The sequence below is a fragment of the Schistocerca americana genome, chromosome 3 (genome assembly GCF_021461395.2).
Source record: "Schistocerca americana isolate TAMUIC-IGC-003095 chromosome 3, iqSchAmer2.1, whole genome shotgun sequence".
Taxonomy (NCBI): Eukaryota; Metazoa; Arthropoda; class Insecta; order Orthoptera; family Acrididae; genus Schistocerca; species Schistocerca americana.
In genome coordinates this window covers 327,412,332-327,429,203 of record NC_060121.1, presented here as the reverse complement: position 1 = coordinate 327,429,203, position 16,872 = coordinate 327,412,332, and the positions used below count along the sequence as shown (strand labels likewise).

The window sequence follows — 16,872 nt, the reverse complement described above, 5'->3', positions numbered from 1 at the left end:
CATTTCAAGGGACATCAGTTTATTTTTCTCCGTTTTGGTTAGCTTCACCATTTCAGAGCCGTATGTGGCGATACTCGCTACGATCGACTTGTACTCAAGACTTTTGTTCGCTTTGTAATTTTGTCACTCCATAGCAAGCAGCTAAGTTGGCCAATTACTCTTTTCCGTTGCGCAGTTTTATTTGACAAGTCATGTGTGTTTCTTTCATTTGTTGTAAAAGCGACACCCAAGTATTTAAATGTACAGACATTTTTAATTTTTCAGAATTCTACATACACATCTTCTAGGTCATCTTCACCCATGACCACGTATTCTACCTTCTTCGTGTGTGTTGTCAGGCCCCATTCTAAGTATTCTTTGTACAGTGTCCTGAATACGTAACTGGAGTCGTCTTTGTCTCCCACTTTCAGGACGTAGTCTTTGGGGAAGAGCAGAATACACATTATTTATATTAACTGATTGATATTAATTACATATTACACTTCTGGCCACTAAAATTGCTACACCACGAAGATGACGTGATACAGACGCGAAATTTAACCGACAGGAAGAAGATGATGTGATATGCAAATGATTAGCTTCTCAGAGCATTCACACAAGGTTGGCGCCGGTAGGGACACCTACAACGTGCTGATATGAGGAAAGTTTCCATGGGATTTCTCATACACAAACAGCAGTTGACCGGCGTTGCCTGGTGAAACGCGATTGTGATGCCTCGTGTAAGGAGGAGAAATGCGTACCATCATGTTTCCGACTTTGATAAAGGTCGGATTGTAGCCTATCGTGATTGCGGTTTATTGTAACTCGACTATGCTGCTCGCGTTGGTGAGATCCAATGACTGTCAGCAGAATATGAAATCCTTTCAGGAAGGTAATACGGGACGCCGTGCTGGATCCCAACGGCCTCGTGTCACTAGCAGTCGAGATGACAGGCATCTTATCTGCATGGCGGTAACGCAACGTGCAGCCACGTCTCGATCCCTTAGTCAACAGATGGGGACGTTTGCAAGACAACAACCATCTGCACGAACAGTTCAACGACGTTTACAGCTCCATGGACTATCAGCTCGGAGACCATGGCTGCGGTTACCCTTGGCGCTGCATCACAGACAGGAGCGCCTGCGATGGTGTACTCAACGGCGAACATGGGTACACGAATGGCAAAACGTAATTTCTTCGGATGAATCCAGGTTCTGTTTACAGCATCATGATGGTCGCATCCGTGTTTGGCGACATCGCGGTGAACGCACACTGGAAGCGTGTATTTGTCATCGCCATACTGGCGTATCACCTAGCGTGATGGTACGGGGTGCCATTGGTTACACGTCTCGGTCACCTCTTGTTCGCACTGACGGCACTTTAAGCAGTGGACGTTACATTTCAGATGTGTTGCGACCCGTATCTCTACCCTTCATTCGATCCCTGCGAAACCCTACGTTTCAGCAGGATAATGCACGACCGCATGTTGCAGGTCCTGTACGGGTAGGGTTGCCATACGTCGCGGATTTCGCGGAAAGTCCGCGATTTTTTGCGCAAGTCGCAAGTTTTGCCACTGGCCACCGATCAAGTGTTTCATAACTCCTGCTAACTTGACGATAGTCGTTGAAACCTGTGCTGATATTCTGTGTCACTTCAGAATCTTTCGGCTATTTTCAGAACAGATGTCAATTGCAATTAATTTTCTTCATCATTGATTACTACTTTGTAGACACCATTAATGCTTGGATTAATTTTCCTTGTTTATTACAACTTCTTTGCTGACAGAATTACTGTTTGAATTATGGTAATAATGGTCATTATTAATCTTCATATTTGCCACTGTAAAGTAATGATGAAGATTCAACTGAAATGCAAACCAATGGTCACTTGCACAACATATCGGTCCGTTTTTAAACCTCATCTTTAAAATCATCGAATTTTGTCCTTGATTTTCGTCCTTGGATTATGGCAACCCTATGTACGGACCTTTCTGGATACAGAAAATGTGCGACTGCTGCCCTGGTCAGCACATTCTCCAGATCTCTCACCAATTGAGAACGTCTGGTCAATGGTGGCCGAGCAACTGCCTCGTCACAATACGCCAGTTACTACTCTTGATGAAATGTGGTATCGTGTTGAAGCTGCATGGGCAGCTGTACCTGAACACGCCATCCATGCTCTGTTTGAGTCACTGCCCAGGCGTATCAACTCCGTTATTACGGCCAGAGGTGGTTGTTCTGGGTACTGATTTCTCAGCATCTACGCACCCAAATTGTGTGAAAATGTTATCATATGTCAGTTCTATTATAATATATTCGTCCAATGAATACCCGTTTGTCATCTGCATTTCTTCTTGGTGTAGCAATTTTAATGGCCAGTAGTGTATATGTAAGGCGATCAAAAAGTTTCCGTTTGAGGGTGTTACTGCATCGTGTATTCAAGATAGCGCGACTTCCGATGCGGGCATATAATCAGAGATATGTAGGAAAGGGATCAGTGTGTCATTCGTGTTGGTATTCGTGTCTTTCCGACGTGAGTGCGGCAAATGTGGAAATGTGATCTACGGCGACGTTATTGGCAAATCAGCCCCAAACAGGATCAATGTCTGTTATTCTTTTCTTGTGTGCCGAAGGGCAGTCACATGTAGACAACCATTGGAGTACGAAGAATGTGTATGGGGCAGGATGTCTATCGAAAATCACCGTTGTGGAATGGTGCGCCAAGTTCCTCGCTGGTTGCGATCCGACATAAGACGCCGAGCGATCTGCATGCCAACGTCATCCTTTATGCCCAGCTACAAATGGAAGTCATCAGAGCACACGGCCTATGGTCCTGAACTCTTCCCATGCGATTATCATGACTTCGATCCCTTACAAAATGCCTTGAAGTTTCGACGGTTTCTGTCGGACGAGAATGTGCAGCAGGCAGTTACGGACTTGTTAATGCAGCAAGACATAGTGTTTTAGCAAACGGGTATCTTCAGCCTGGTCTGTCAGTGGAATGATTCCCTCAGTGATCACAGTTATTTTGCCTGCCTGGCATACCTATTCTGGACTGTATGGCCTTCGTACGAAATCTTTTTCTTCACCCTTTATAACCTGTTCAAAAGAATTAGGACAACACGTGTGTCAACATCTGGTGTCTAGTTTGATACAGGGGTTACATGTGATCTTATTGCATAGCTTGAGATCTTCGAGTTCAATGTAGGCAACATTGAAAATCAATCGTCTTCTATTGGCTGTGTTATGCATTACAGTGTCAGGTGGCTCCTCAGTAGGAAGTGAGTACCGGTGTCCCCGTATTTTCTAATGAGGTACACAGATGGCAGTTGTCATTTTTGAACGTTGTATTCAACCAAACTCATCCAATGCAACTCTTTCCGCATATCATCCACAGTTTGTGGACACGCTATAGAGAGGCAGATCAGTGCACAAGGCGAGTTGGACAAGATCGCAGACACATTACAAACCCACTTGAAGACCGGTGTCTGGCCATCTGCGCTTTGCGGCATCGTACGGATACCGCCAGAGCACTGCAGGACGTTCTCAGAAGGGCCACTGGAGGCGCTGTGTCCATTGAGACTTTAATTAACAGTGTACAAGAAAGGACCTTACGCCCAGTATCCCGCTTGAGACGACAGCACGTTGCACCTCGGCTTCAGTTCTGCCTTTCACATGTCAACTGGCAACTTCGACACTGGTGAAACGTGTTCACAGACGAGTTCAGACATTCTCTGACGCAAGATGATGGCCGTGTTCGTGTGCGAGACCTGTGGTGAGCAGTACGTGCCAAATGTTCTCCACGTAGTCGACAGATTTCCAAGGATCTGTGTTATTGTGGGGAGGATTCAGTGCTGACAGCAATTCAGAGCTTGTCATTGCCGATAGTCGTCTTAAAGCCAGGCAGTACATAGAACAGATCATTTGGACCCTGCTGCATACGGTGGTGACACTGAATTTCTTGTAGTACCAGGCCCCATATGATGGGCGTCAGCAGGGATGTCTTGCGAAATCTCGACATTGAAGTAATAGAATGGCTGGCGGTAAGTCCAGACATAAACTCCATCGTGCGTATGTGCGACATGCTTCACAGACGTTTTGATGGTCGTCCTGTTCCAACATAGACTATCCAAGGATTCTCATGGGCTCCCATTGCAAAGTGGTAACGGGTATCTCAGGGTGACCTCCACAGACCTACATGGAGCACGTCACTTAGGTGTCAGAATGGCTCTGAGCACTATGGGACTCAACTGCTGTGGTCATAAGTCCCCTAGAACTTAGAACTACTTAAACCTAACTAACCTAAGGACATCACACACATCCATGCCCGAGGCAGGATTCGAACCTGCGACCGTAGCGGTCGTGCGGTTCCAGACTGTAGCGCCTTTAACCGCTCGGCCACTCCAGTCGGCTTAGGTGTCAGACTGTGATAAATTCTCACTGAGGGATGCACGTTATTGAAGCTCTCAAATTCGAATGCAAGGCATCCAAGATGAAGGGACGAATCATTGTTTCCACTTTGTTTTCGACACCTGTAAGACATTTCTCCTCTTTTTATGTAAACGATCGACAATGTAACGACGTTGTGTCGTGTACTTAATCTGTGAAAGACGAAGTATAATTTGATAAAAACTCAGTCCTCAGTTATTGCTGAATGAAGTATGGCAGAAGCCGAAATTCATATTCCTCTTATTCTTTTCAGCAGTGTACTTATATTAACAATAATTTGTTTATTTCAGTGCTTAGAACATCGTTTTAGCATAACTTCCAAAAAATTGCAGTTCAGAAAGAACATGTATTCTGTAATTGATTTATGAATTATAATAGGAACAAGGGTTCACAATTTGAGAACTTTGTAATATATGCGTTGTAGCACTAACATTATGATCTCAGGCCTGTCGACTATACCTAGCTGTGCGAGAGTATACATGAGGCAATGCTCTTTGTTTCAGTCATCCACACTTACATGTCTTTTTTTTCTTTTCTTTTTTTTTTTTTTTTTTTGTAGTAGTAGATATCAACAATCTGTTAATGGCCGCCATTACTTGGGAAGAGCGGTTTATGCAGCTGGTAAAGTCGCAAGAACATAAGTACATCCTTGTAAGCTAGCCCCCATGCAAGCAACAGAAATATATATTGTATTGTACGAACTTTGTTGTTTCCTAGAGTGCCCTGGCGTTTTCGATGGATTTAGTGTTTTTGCTGCTATTTTCTCTGACGGTCGGCTGAAAAATTTGGAAGTTAATGTGTGTCAAAACTCAAGTGCTTCTAATAAAATGTTGTTTGGCAGGTGGGCGCGGTAGTGGCCACAATAAGTCCTCTTTAGATTAACATCTTGGCACATTAATTGTGGGACACGCTGTACATCAAACAACAGACCTCGTATGATGGTTTGCGTAGAACAGTTGTAGATTTATGATCGCCTTAGTGATGAAAAGGAAATGTACAGGCGTCCTACCTGCTCCGTCTCGAGCAGTTCGTCAGTGATGTCTGCCTCGTCTCCGCCCCGGAACCAGTGAAGAGCTCGGATGGCCTCCTCGTGTCTCTCCTTGGACAGCAGGAATATGGGCGACTCCGGCATGAAGAAGAACAGCATGAAGAAGACGATGGGCGGGATGGCGCACACCACGGACAGCCACACCAGCGTGGCCCACTTGCCCACAACGTACACGTACAGGATACCTGCGGACAGCAAAAATCGGTCATCCAGTACCTACACATTGGCAAACCACCAGGTCGTCGCGTACCACAACACCAACAGATACAAATATAACACTGACTTTTGAGCTCACGTAAGTCATGGCAATGATGTGAGATGTATCTGCCAGTCTGTGGTACTAAGTTCGAGATGGAGACTAGACCGAAAGAAGATGTTGCGTTTGAACGTATCCAAGGTCACACTGAGCATGAAGATGCCGAATCTGTTGTTGTACACTACAGGCCATTAAAACTGCTACACCAAGAAGAAATGCACATGATAAAAGGGTATTCGCCGGCCGGAGTGGTTGTGCGGTTCTGAGCGCTACAGTCTGGAACCGAGCGATCGCAACTGTCGCAGGTTCGAATCTTGCCTCGGGCATGGATGTATGTGATGTCCTTAGGTTAGTTAGGTTTAATTAGTTCTAAGTTCTAGGCGACTGATGACCTCAGAAGTTAAGTCACATAGTGCTCAGAGCCATTTGAACCATTTGCCAAAAGGGTATTCATTGGACAAATATATTGTACTAGAACGGACATGTGATTACATTTTCACGCAATTTGGGTCCATAGATCCTGAGACATCAGTACCCAGAACAACCACCTCTGGCAGTAATAACGGCCTTGATACGACTGGGCATTGAGTCAAACAGAGCTTGGATGGCGTGTACAGGTACAGCTACCCAAGCAGCTTCAACACGGTACAACAGTTCATCAAGAGTAGTGACTGGCGTATTGTGACGAGCCAGTTGCTCGGCCAACATTGTCCAGACGTTTTCAATTCGTGGGAGATCTGGAGAATGTGCTGGCCAGGGTCGCAGTCGAACATTTTCTGTATCCAGAAAGGCCTGTACAGGACTTACAACATGCGGTCGTGCATTATCCTGCTGAAATGTAGGGTTTTGCGGGGATCGAATGAAGGGTAGAGCGACGGGTCGTAACACATCTGAAATGTAACGTCCACTGTTCAAAGTGCCGTCAGTGCGAACAAGAGGTGATCGAGACGTGTAACCATTGGCATCCCATACCATCACGCCGGGTGATACGCCAGTATGGCGATGACGAATACACGCTTCCAATATGCGTTCACCACGATGTCGCCAAACACAGATGCGACTATAATGATGCTGTAAACAGAACCTGGATTCATCCGAGAAAATGACGTTTTGCCATTCGTACACCCAGGTTCGTCGTTGAGTACACCATCGCAGGCGATCCTGCCTGTGATGCAGCGTCAAGGGTAACCGCAGCCATGGTCTCCGAGCTGATTGTCCATGCTGCTGCAAACGTCGTCGAACTGTTCGTGCAGATGGTTGTTGTCTTGCAAACGTCCCCACTTGTTAACTCAGGGATCGAGACGTGGCTGCACGATCCGTTACAGCCATGCGGATAAGATTTCTGTCATCTCGACTGCCAGTGATACGAGGCCGTTGGGATCCAGCACGACGTTCCGTATTACCCTCCTGAACCCACCGATTCCATATTCTGCTAACAGTCAATGAATCTCGACCAACGCGAGCAGCAATGTCGCGATGCGATAAACCGCAATCGCTATAGGCTACAATCCGACCTCTATCAAAGTCGGAAACGTGATGGTACGCAATTCTCCTCCTTACACTAGGCATCACAACAACGTTTCACCAGGCAACGCCGGTCAACTGCTGTTTGTGTATGAGAAGTCGGTTGGAAACTTTCCTCATGTCAGCACGTTGTAGGTGTCACCACCGGCGGCAACCTTGTGTGAATGCTCTGAAAAGCTAATCATTTGCATATCACAGCATCTTCTTCCTGTCGGTTAAATTTCGCGTCCTTAGCACGTCATCTTCGTGGTGTAGTAATTTTAGTGGCCAGTAGTGTATTAACGCGGACTCTCCCGCGCGTCTAAGAGGAATGGCGTTCCACTCGCAGCCATGCCACAAGGCCTATGGACAATAGACGTAAAAAGATCCTAGCCTCCAAGAGTCACCTTTTGTCAGACCAAATCGGATCAAGTAATTGCTGCTGTGAGTGAGTACAGATGTACCTCAGCTAGTTACCGAGCGAACATTGCTAAGAATACTGCATGTCATTTACATTCACAAAAGACCGTTGCTCAGAGAAGCACAAATGGGACAAACATCACAAAAACTTGATACCAGCTGACTGGAGGCACGTAGTGTCGTATGACGTGTCACGATTCTTGCTGTTTTCAAATGAACTGTTTAGCATTTGGACGGTGTACTACAGCCACGCTACGGTCGCAGGTTCGAATCTTGCCTCGCGCATGGATGTGTGTGATGTCCTTAGGTTAGATAGGTTTAAGTAGTTCTATGTGCTAGGGGACTGATGACCTCAGAAGTTAAGTCCCATAAAAAAAAAAAAAACTACAGGCCACAGGTGATTCTGTGATATTTCATACAGTCTTTCGTGTCATGACTGGACTCCTCTCATTCACGTTACCCATGATGTTTATTTCCACATTCTCGATAATGACGTGCCGCTCTTTCTCGTACATCTTAATGACGAGTGTTCTGTGGGCACTATCTTCCAAAAACACGTTCACAGGGCTACACTCATACGTCGCGCGTTTGACAAACACTCAAACCCCCTATTACACCTGGACTGTCCCGCAAAATCTCTCGGTATTAATCCTAAAGAAAATGCATAAGATTATTTGCAACAGAAAGTGAATCGTAGCAATCAACATCCCTGCAATTTGATAGCTGTATGTGGTCTCTGTTCAACAATCTGATTTCATCAATATATGGCATACCTGTGGGAATACGTGACTACCAAGTACCTGCAGTTTGTACGAGGAGCGTTCATCAAATAACGCAACACTATTTTTTCTGAAAGAAATTTGGTTTTATTGACGATACAAATACGCCATATTGTTCCCCACTATTTTGGTTACAAAACCCTATCTTTCAAAAAATCGCTCTAAGCACTATGGGACTTAACATCTGAGGTCATCAGTCCCCTAGACTTAGAACTTCGTAAACCTAACTAACCTAAGGACATCACACACATCCATGCCCGAGGCAGGATTCGAACCTGCGACCGTAGCAGCATTGCGGTTCCTGACTGAAGCACCTAAAACCACTCGACCTCAACGGCCGGCAAACCCTATCTTTCAACATAATCTCCGTTGAGTGCGATAGCTTTACGCCACCTTACTAGAAGTGACTGTATGGAGACATGGTACTACTCTACAGTAACATCGGAGCCAACCTCTTGCTGCAGCAATAACCTCCCCATCAGCTACGTACTGCTTCCTACTAAATGCAACCTTCATTGGGCCAAACAGACGGAAGTGGGAAGGTGTGAGATCCTAGTTGGAGCTGGCTTGACGCCACTCCAAGGATTGCTGTTTTGTTTCCAGCTCTGGTGATGAACCCATGTTTCATCGCCTGTGCCGAAATTCGAAAAAAATATTCACGATCAGCATCGTAAAGCGGAAGCAGTTCCGGACAGATGGGCCTTCGTTGTTCTTAGGTCTTCTGTTAGGCAGCGAGGAAATCAGGAGGCACACATCTTTGAGTACCCCAACTGGTGGACGAGTGTGTCAACACATCACCAGAGATGTTCAGTTGAGCGGCCCGGTGCTCGATTGTGCCCCATCAATCACCTTGACTGAGTGTGTCCGGCCACTCCAATATTGCAGGAGTCACAGCTGTTGCGGTTGACGGCATGTGGCAGACAGGATAGGTTTAAACGGCCTACTTGCGATGATGACAGACGTCTCGACCAACGGCTCACCGTGCTTTTGTTTACCGCAAGGTCTCCGTAGACATTCTACAAGGGCCTATGAATATCTGCAGTGCTCTGGTTTTCCACCAAGAGAAATTAAATGACAGCTCTCTGCTTGAAACGCATCCATGTAATAGACGCCATTTTGCAGACAACGTATAGCACCGCCCCCTATCAGAACATTATGAAACTATAGTGCCTGAAGCTGGAATATTCTGCGTATTTCAACCGAAGATGTACTGCATTACTTATTGAACGCCCTTAATACGAGGGTCACTCCAAAAGAAATGCACACTATTTTTTTTAAATCCATCTTTTATTCTACAAGTTTGAAAGTTTTACAGTGTGTAGATACATCCTTTAGGAACAATATTTTCATTTCTCCACATAATTTCCATCCCTCTCAACTCCCTTACGCCATCTTGGAACCAGCGCCTGTATACTCGCACGGTAAAATTCTGGACCAACCTGTTGGAGCCACTCTTTGGCAGCGTGCACAAGAGAGTCATCATCTTCAAACCTTGTTCCACGAAGAGAGTCTTTCAGTTTCCCAAAGAGATGGTAGTCACATGGAGAAAGGTCAGGACTGTAAGGCGGGAGTTTCAGTGTTGTCCATCTGACTTTTGTGATCGCTTCCGTGGTTTTTTTTACCGACATGTGGCCGTGCATTGTCGTGCAACAGCAAAACATCCTGCTTTTGCCGATGTGGTCAAACACGACTCAGTCGAGCTTCAAGTTTCTTCAGTGTCGTCACATATGCATCAGAATTTATGGTGGTTCCACTTGGCATGATGTCCACAAGCAAGAGTCCTTCGGAATCGAAAAACACTGTAGCCATAACTTTTCCAGGAGAAGGTGTGGCTTTGAATCTTTTTTTTCTTGGGTGAATTTGCACGATGCCACTCCATTGATTGCCTCCTCCTCTCTGGTGAAAAATGATGGAGCCATGTTTCATCACCTGTCACAGTTCTTCCAAGGAATTCTTCTCCACCATTCTCGTACTGTTCCAAAAGTTCGCTGTGTACCGTTTTTCTTGTTTCTTTTTGAGCCACTGTCAACATCCTGGGATCAAACCTGGCACAAACCTTTTTTAATGTCAACACTTTCAATATTCTGCAAACGCTTCCTTCCTCTATCCCAATGTAGCTTGACAATTCTTTCACTGTGATGCGTCTGTCAGCAGTCACCAGTTCGTTAACTCTCTGCACATTGTCTAGACTGTGTGCGTACGAGGCCCGCCGCTGCGAGGACAATCCTCAATATTGCCGTGCCCGCTTTCATCACGTAACCTGCTTGCCCACCGACTGCGATCGACAGCAGCATCTCCATACACCTTTTTCAACCTCTTGTGGATGTTTCCCACTGTCTCGTTTTCACAGCACACGAATTCTATGACAGCACGTTGCTTCTGTCGATCGTCAAGCGTAGCAGCCACCTTCAAGACATCCTGTGACGGCGCCACTCACGAGAACAGGTTGAACTAAGTTTGAAAACAAGCGGGAAGGATGTATCTACATACTGTAAAACTTTCACACATGCAGAATGCAAACTGTATTTTTACAAAAATAGTGTACATTTCTTTTGGAGTGACCCTCGTAGAAGGCGATGAGTCGTGAGTTATGTTTAAAAAATAATATATCGTACGTACTTCGAGGCAGCCGATATCACACGGTATAATCATCAATGAGGTGATGTAAACAAATGTCAGATACATTAAAAACCTCCGTGAATGGTGGCCGTTATTCAAGTAAGAGGTAGTGTTACGCAATATTAGCAAGATGTCTCCTGTGGGTGACTTAAATTTCTGTTCAGTGTGCTTAAGTTTTCTGATCCCAAAGATTCTGAGAACTTTAATTGCTTGGAAGCAATTAAAGATCTCTACATAGACAGTCAAGCAGCAGTTAGAGTTGACGGTAAATTGAGTTCATGGTTCAGAGTAGTTTCAGGGGTAAGACAAGGCTGCAACCTGTCTCCACTGTTGTTCATATTATTTATGGATCATATATTGAAAACAATAGACTCGCCGGATGAGATAAAGATATGTGAACACAAAATAAGCAGTCTCGCATATGCGGATGACTTGGTTGTGATGGCAGATTCGATTGAAAGTTTGCAAAGTAACATTTCAGAGCTAGATCAGGAATGTAAGGACTATGGTATGAAGATTAGCATCTCCAAAACGAAAGTAATGTCAGTGGGAAAGAGATATAAACGGATTGAGTGCCAAATAGGAGGAACAAAGTTAGAACAGGTGGACGGTTTCAAGTACTTAGGATGCAAATTCTCACAGGATGGCAACATAGTGAAAGAACTGGAAGCGACGTGTAGCAAAGCTAATGCAGTGAGCGCTCAGCTACGATCTACTCTCTTCTGCAAGAAGGAAGTCAGTACCAAGATTAAGTTATCTGTGCACCGTTCAATTTTTCGAGCAACTTTGTTGTATGGGAGCGAAAGCTTGGTGAATTCAGGTTACCTTATCAATAAGGTTGACGTTACGGATATGAAAGTAGCTAGGATGAATGCAGGTACTAGTAGATGGGAACAATGGCAGGAGGGTGTCCACAATGAGGAAGTCAAAGAAAAACTGGGAATGAACTCTATAGATGTAGCAGTCAGGGCGAACAGGCTTAGATGGTGGGGTCATGTTACACGCATGGGAGAAGCAAGGCTACCCAAGAGACTCATGGGTTCAGCAGTAGAGGGTAGGAGGAGTTGGGGTAGACCAAGGAGAAGGTACCTGTATTCGGTTAAGAATGATTTTGAAGTAATAGGCTTAACATCAGAAGAGGCACCAATGTTAGCACTGAATAGGGGATCATGGAGGAATTTTTTAAGGGGGACTATGCTCTAGACTGAACGCTGAAAGGCATAATCAGTCTTAAATGATAATGATGATGATGATGACGACTCTGAGAATAACAGCATTTGCTTTAGTTTATACAACAGCTGAGTACTATTCAATTTTATGGTTCAATATTTTGCAAAAAAAAAAAGTGTCAGAAATCTTATGGGACTTCTATGTGATTACTCTGCAATTCACATTTAAGTGCTTGGCATAGGGTTCGTCGAACCACAATCATACTATCTCTCTACCATTCCACTCCCGAACAGCTCGCGGGAAAAACGAACACCTAAACCTTTCTGGTCGAGCTCTGATTTCTCTTATTTTATTTTGATGATCATTCCTACCTATGTAGGTTGGGCTCAACAAAATATTTTCGCATTCGCAAGAGAAAGTTGGTGAGTGAAATTTCGTAAATAGATCTCGCCGCGACGAATAACGTCTTTGCTTTAATGACTTCCATCCCAACTCGCATATCATATCTGCCACACTCTCTCCCCTATTACGTGATAATACAAAACGAGCGGTCCTTTTTTGCACCCTTTCGATGTCCTCCGTCAATCCGACCTGGTAAGGATCCCACACCAGGCAGCAATATGCTAACAGAGGACGAACGAGTGTAGTGTAAGCTGTCTGTTTAGTAGACTTGTTGCATCTTCTAAGTGTCCTGCCAATGAAACGCAACCTTTGGCTCGCCTTCCCCACAATATTATCTATGTGGTCTTTCCAACTGAAGTTGTTCGTAATTTTAACACCCAGGTACTTAGTTGAATTGACAGCCTTGAGAATTGTACTATTTATCGAGTAATCGAATTCCAACGGATTTCTTTTGGAACTCATGTTGATCACCTCACACTTTTCGTTATTTAGCGTCAACTGCCACCTGCCACACCATACAGCAATCTTTTCTACATCGCTTTGCAACTGATACTGGTCTTCGGATGACCTTACTAGATGCTAAATTACAGCATCATCTGCGAACAACCTAAGAGAACTGCTCAGATTGTCACCCAGATCATTTATATAGATCAGGGGAACACCTGATATCACTTTAGTTTTACTCGATGATTTGCCGTCTATTACTACGAACTGCGACCTTCCTGACAGGAAATCACGAATCCAGTCGCACAACTGACACGATACCCCATAGGCCCGCAGCTTGATTAGAAGTCGCTTGTGAGGAACGGTGTTAAAAGCTTTCCGGAAATCTAGAAATACGGAATCAACTTGAGATCCCCTGTCGATAGCGGCCATTACTTCGTGCGAATAAAGAGCTAGCTGCGTTGCACAAGAACGATGTTTTCTGAAACCATGCTGATTACGTATCAATAGATAGACTTAACTGGTAAGGTCATCAGTCCCTAAGCTTACACACTACTTAACCTAAATCATCGTAAGGATAAACACACACACCCATGCCCGAGGGAGGAATCGAACCTCCGCTGGGACCAGCCGCACAGTCCATGACTGCAGCGCCTCAGACCGCTCGGCCAATATTTTGCACTCACACCTAGTGGACGCTCAGCTTTCAGCGTCCTTGTACTCTCATTCGTTATGGGCGCGGTTTCCGGAACGTGGAATGAACTGGAAGTAGTAGTCAGACAGAGTGGTTACCCCCAGTGAGCATGAGCTGGTAGCAGACGCCGAGAGCGCCGCGGATGTCGTTCTCGGCGATCTCCCCGATGTAGACGGGCGCCGCGGTGGAGAAGGCGCCGCCGCAGAAGCCGGTGACGAAGCGGCCGGCGAGCAGTGCTGCGGGGTGCCGGCAGAAGGCGAGCAGCAGCCAGCCGGCGACGAAGGGCGGCGCCGTGGCCAGCAGCGCGCGCCGCCGGCCCACGCGGTCCAGCAGCACGGCCGCCGCCAACATGGCCGCCAGGGCGCCCAGCGGCGTCACGCCCGCCAGCCACGACACCGTCTCGTCGGACAGGCCCTCTTTCATCAGTGGCTTCACTGCCGGCGACGTCCATCCCAGCACCGCGCCCAGCGAGAAGCCGCCCAGCGTCGCTGCAGAGAGTCACCAAACGTCAGCTTGCCCGCACGACCACAAGTACGAGTCATTTTAATAAAATTCCGGAACAATGGTAATTTCGCGCCGATGGTGTGATAGAGTGCGTTTGGCATCCCTGCACACACCTGTGTCACTACCGGAAGTTCGAAACGTCCTGGCAGATTAAAACTGTGTGCCGGACCGAGACTCGAACTCGGGACTTTGCCTTTCGTGGGCAAGTGCTCTACTAACTGAGCTACCCAAGCACGACTCACGCCCCGTCCTCACAGCTTTATTTCTGTCAGTACCTCGTCTCCTACCTTCCAAACTTTACAGAAGCTCTTCTGCGAACCGAGCCTTAAAGCAAAGGTCCCGAGTTCGAGTCTCGGTCCGGCACACAGTTTTAATCCGCCAGGAAGATTCATATCAGCGCACACTCCGCTGCAGAGTGAAAATCTCATTCTGGAAACATCCCCCAGGCTGTGGCTAACCCATGCGTCTAATGTGTAACTACCGGAAGTTTGAAACTTCCTGCCAGATTAAAACTGTGTGCCGGACCGAGACTCGAACTCGGGACTTTGCCTTTCGTGGGCAAGTGCTCTACTAACTGAGCTACCCAAGCACGACTCACGCCCCGTCCTCACAGCTTTACTTCTGTCAGTACCTCGTCTCCTACCTTCCAAACTTTACAGAAGCTCTTCTGCGAACCGAGCCTTAAGGCAAAGGACCCGAGTTCGAGTCTCGGTCCGGTACACAGTTTTAATCTGCCAGGAAGTTTCATATCAGCGCACACTTCGCTGCAGAGTGAAAATCGCATTCTGGAAACATCCCCCAGGCTGTGGCTAAGCCATGTCTCCGCAATAAGCCGGCCGGAGTGGCCGTGCGGTTCTAGGCGCTACAGTCTGGAACCTCGTGACCACTACGGTCGCAGGTTCGAATCCTGCCTCGGGCATGGATGTGTATGATGTCCTTAGGTTAGTTAGGTTAAAGTAGTTCTAAGTTCTAGGGGACTGATGACCACAGCAGTTAAGTCCAATAGTGCTCAGAGCCATTTGAACCATTTTTTTTCTCCGCAATATCCTTTCTTTCAGGAGTGCTAGTTCTGCAAGGTTCGCAGGAGAGCTTCTGCAAAGTTTGGAAGGTAGGAGGCAAGGTACTGGCAGAAGTAAAGCTGTGAGGACGTGGCGTGAGTCGTGCTTGGGTAGCTAAGTTGGCGCCAGCACGGTAGCTCAGCGTGTTCGACCAGAGGGCCGATTGTCCTCTGTAATAAAAAAAAAACGAGTGAAGGAATCAACGATCACCTTGAACGGATGTCATATGACGTTCGCCCAGACCAAACGAGCAAAAAATGCTGGCACGGTAGCTCAGCGTGTTCGGTCAGAGGGTTAGCAGCCCTCTGTAATAAAAAAAAAACTGAGTTAATCGATCAACAACGAACTTAAACGGGTTTCTTACGACGTCCGCCCCGAGCAGATACAACGAACGAAGCGAAAAAAAAAAAAAGTTAGTAGAGCACTTGCGTGCGAAAGGCAAAAGTCCCGAGTTTGAGTCTTAGTTCAGCACACAGTTTTAATCTGCCAGGAAGTTTTATATCAGCGCACAGTCTGCTGCAGAGTGAAAATCTCATTCTGGATACCGGAAGTTTCATTGTCGCATGTCGGTTAGTTGTTGTTCAGTGCTGTACTGAGTAGAACGTGGTGTCGCACAGTTTGAGAATTTCGAGGTGACAAAGTTAGAGGAGCAACGCGCCTGCATTAACTTTTGCGTGAAACTCAGGAAAACCTTTACAGACACACTCCAAATGATGCTGGGTGCCTACGACGGCGAGTTCTTAGCCGTACTCGAGTTACGAATGGTTCACACTGTTTAAAAGTGGCCGGACGGAAGTTAAAAGATGGCCCTCGTTCAGGACGCCCTTTGACGTCTACCAGTGACGCTCATGTCAAAAAAGTCAGTGAAATTGTGCTTGCCAATAGAAGACTGACTGTCCGAGAGATTGCAGAAGAAGCAATATTTCTGTGATCATGTCATGAAATCCTGATAAGCTTCTTGGAATGTATCGTGTCGTCACCAAGTTCATCACACGGCTAATGAATCAAGACCAGGAAGGGTTCTACTTGCAATCTGTGAAAGGCTTTTGAATCACCCATATGTGAACTAGATGTTCCTTAAGAAAATAATACATCTGCATATATACTCCGCTAGCCACCAAGCGGTGTGTTGCGGAGGGCACAATTCGCGCCAAAGTCATATCCCCCCCCCCCCCCACCCCATCCCCACACCCTCTTTCTGTTCCACTCGCGGATCGCGAGAGGGAAAAACGATTGCCTGAACGCCTCAGTACAAGCTCTTATTTCCCTTATCTTTGAATGGTGATCATTGCGCGATTTGAAACTTGGTGCTAATAATATATGCTCTACATCCTCGGTGAAGATCGGATTTCGGAATTTCGTGAGCAACCCCTTCTGTTTAGCGCGCCGTCTATCTGCAAGTGTGTCCCACTTCAAACTTTCTATGAGATTTGTAACGCTCTCCCGATGGCTAAATGTACCATTGGTGATCAGGCATGAGTCTGCATTTATGATGTTGAGACCGAGATTCAGTCTTCGCAAAGTGTCGGGAAAGGTTATCCAAGACAA

The 16,872-nt window shown here is 46.2% G+C and overlaps 1 protein-coding gene across 1 annotated transcript in view; it reads right to left on the bottom strand.

The window, feature by feature from the left end:
- LOC124606062 (facilitated trehalose transporter Tret1-like) overlaps positions 1-16,872 on the bottom strand; it is a 70,711-nt gene that overhangs the window by 40,648 nt on the left and 13,191 nt on the right. Inside the window, exons 2-3 of the mRNA XM_047138024.1 lie at positions 13,861-14,250; positions 5,437-5,660 (exon numbers count right to left, since the gene is read on the bottom strand). Coding sequence (XP_046993980.1) covers positions 5,437-5,660; positions 13,861-14,250 — 614 coding nt within the window. The remainder of the gene's footprint in view (positions 1-5,436; positions 5,661-13,860; positions 14,251-16,872) is intronic.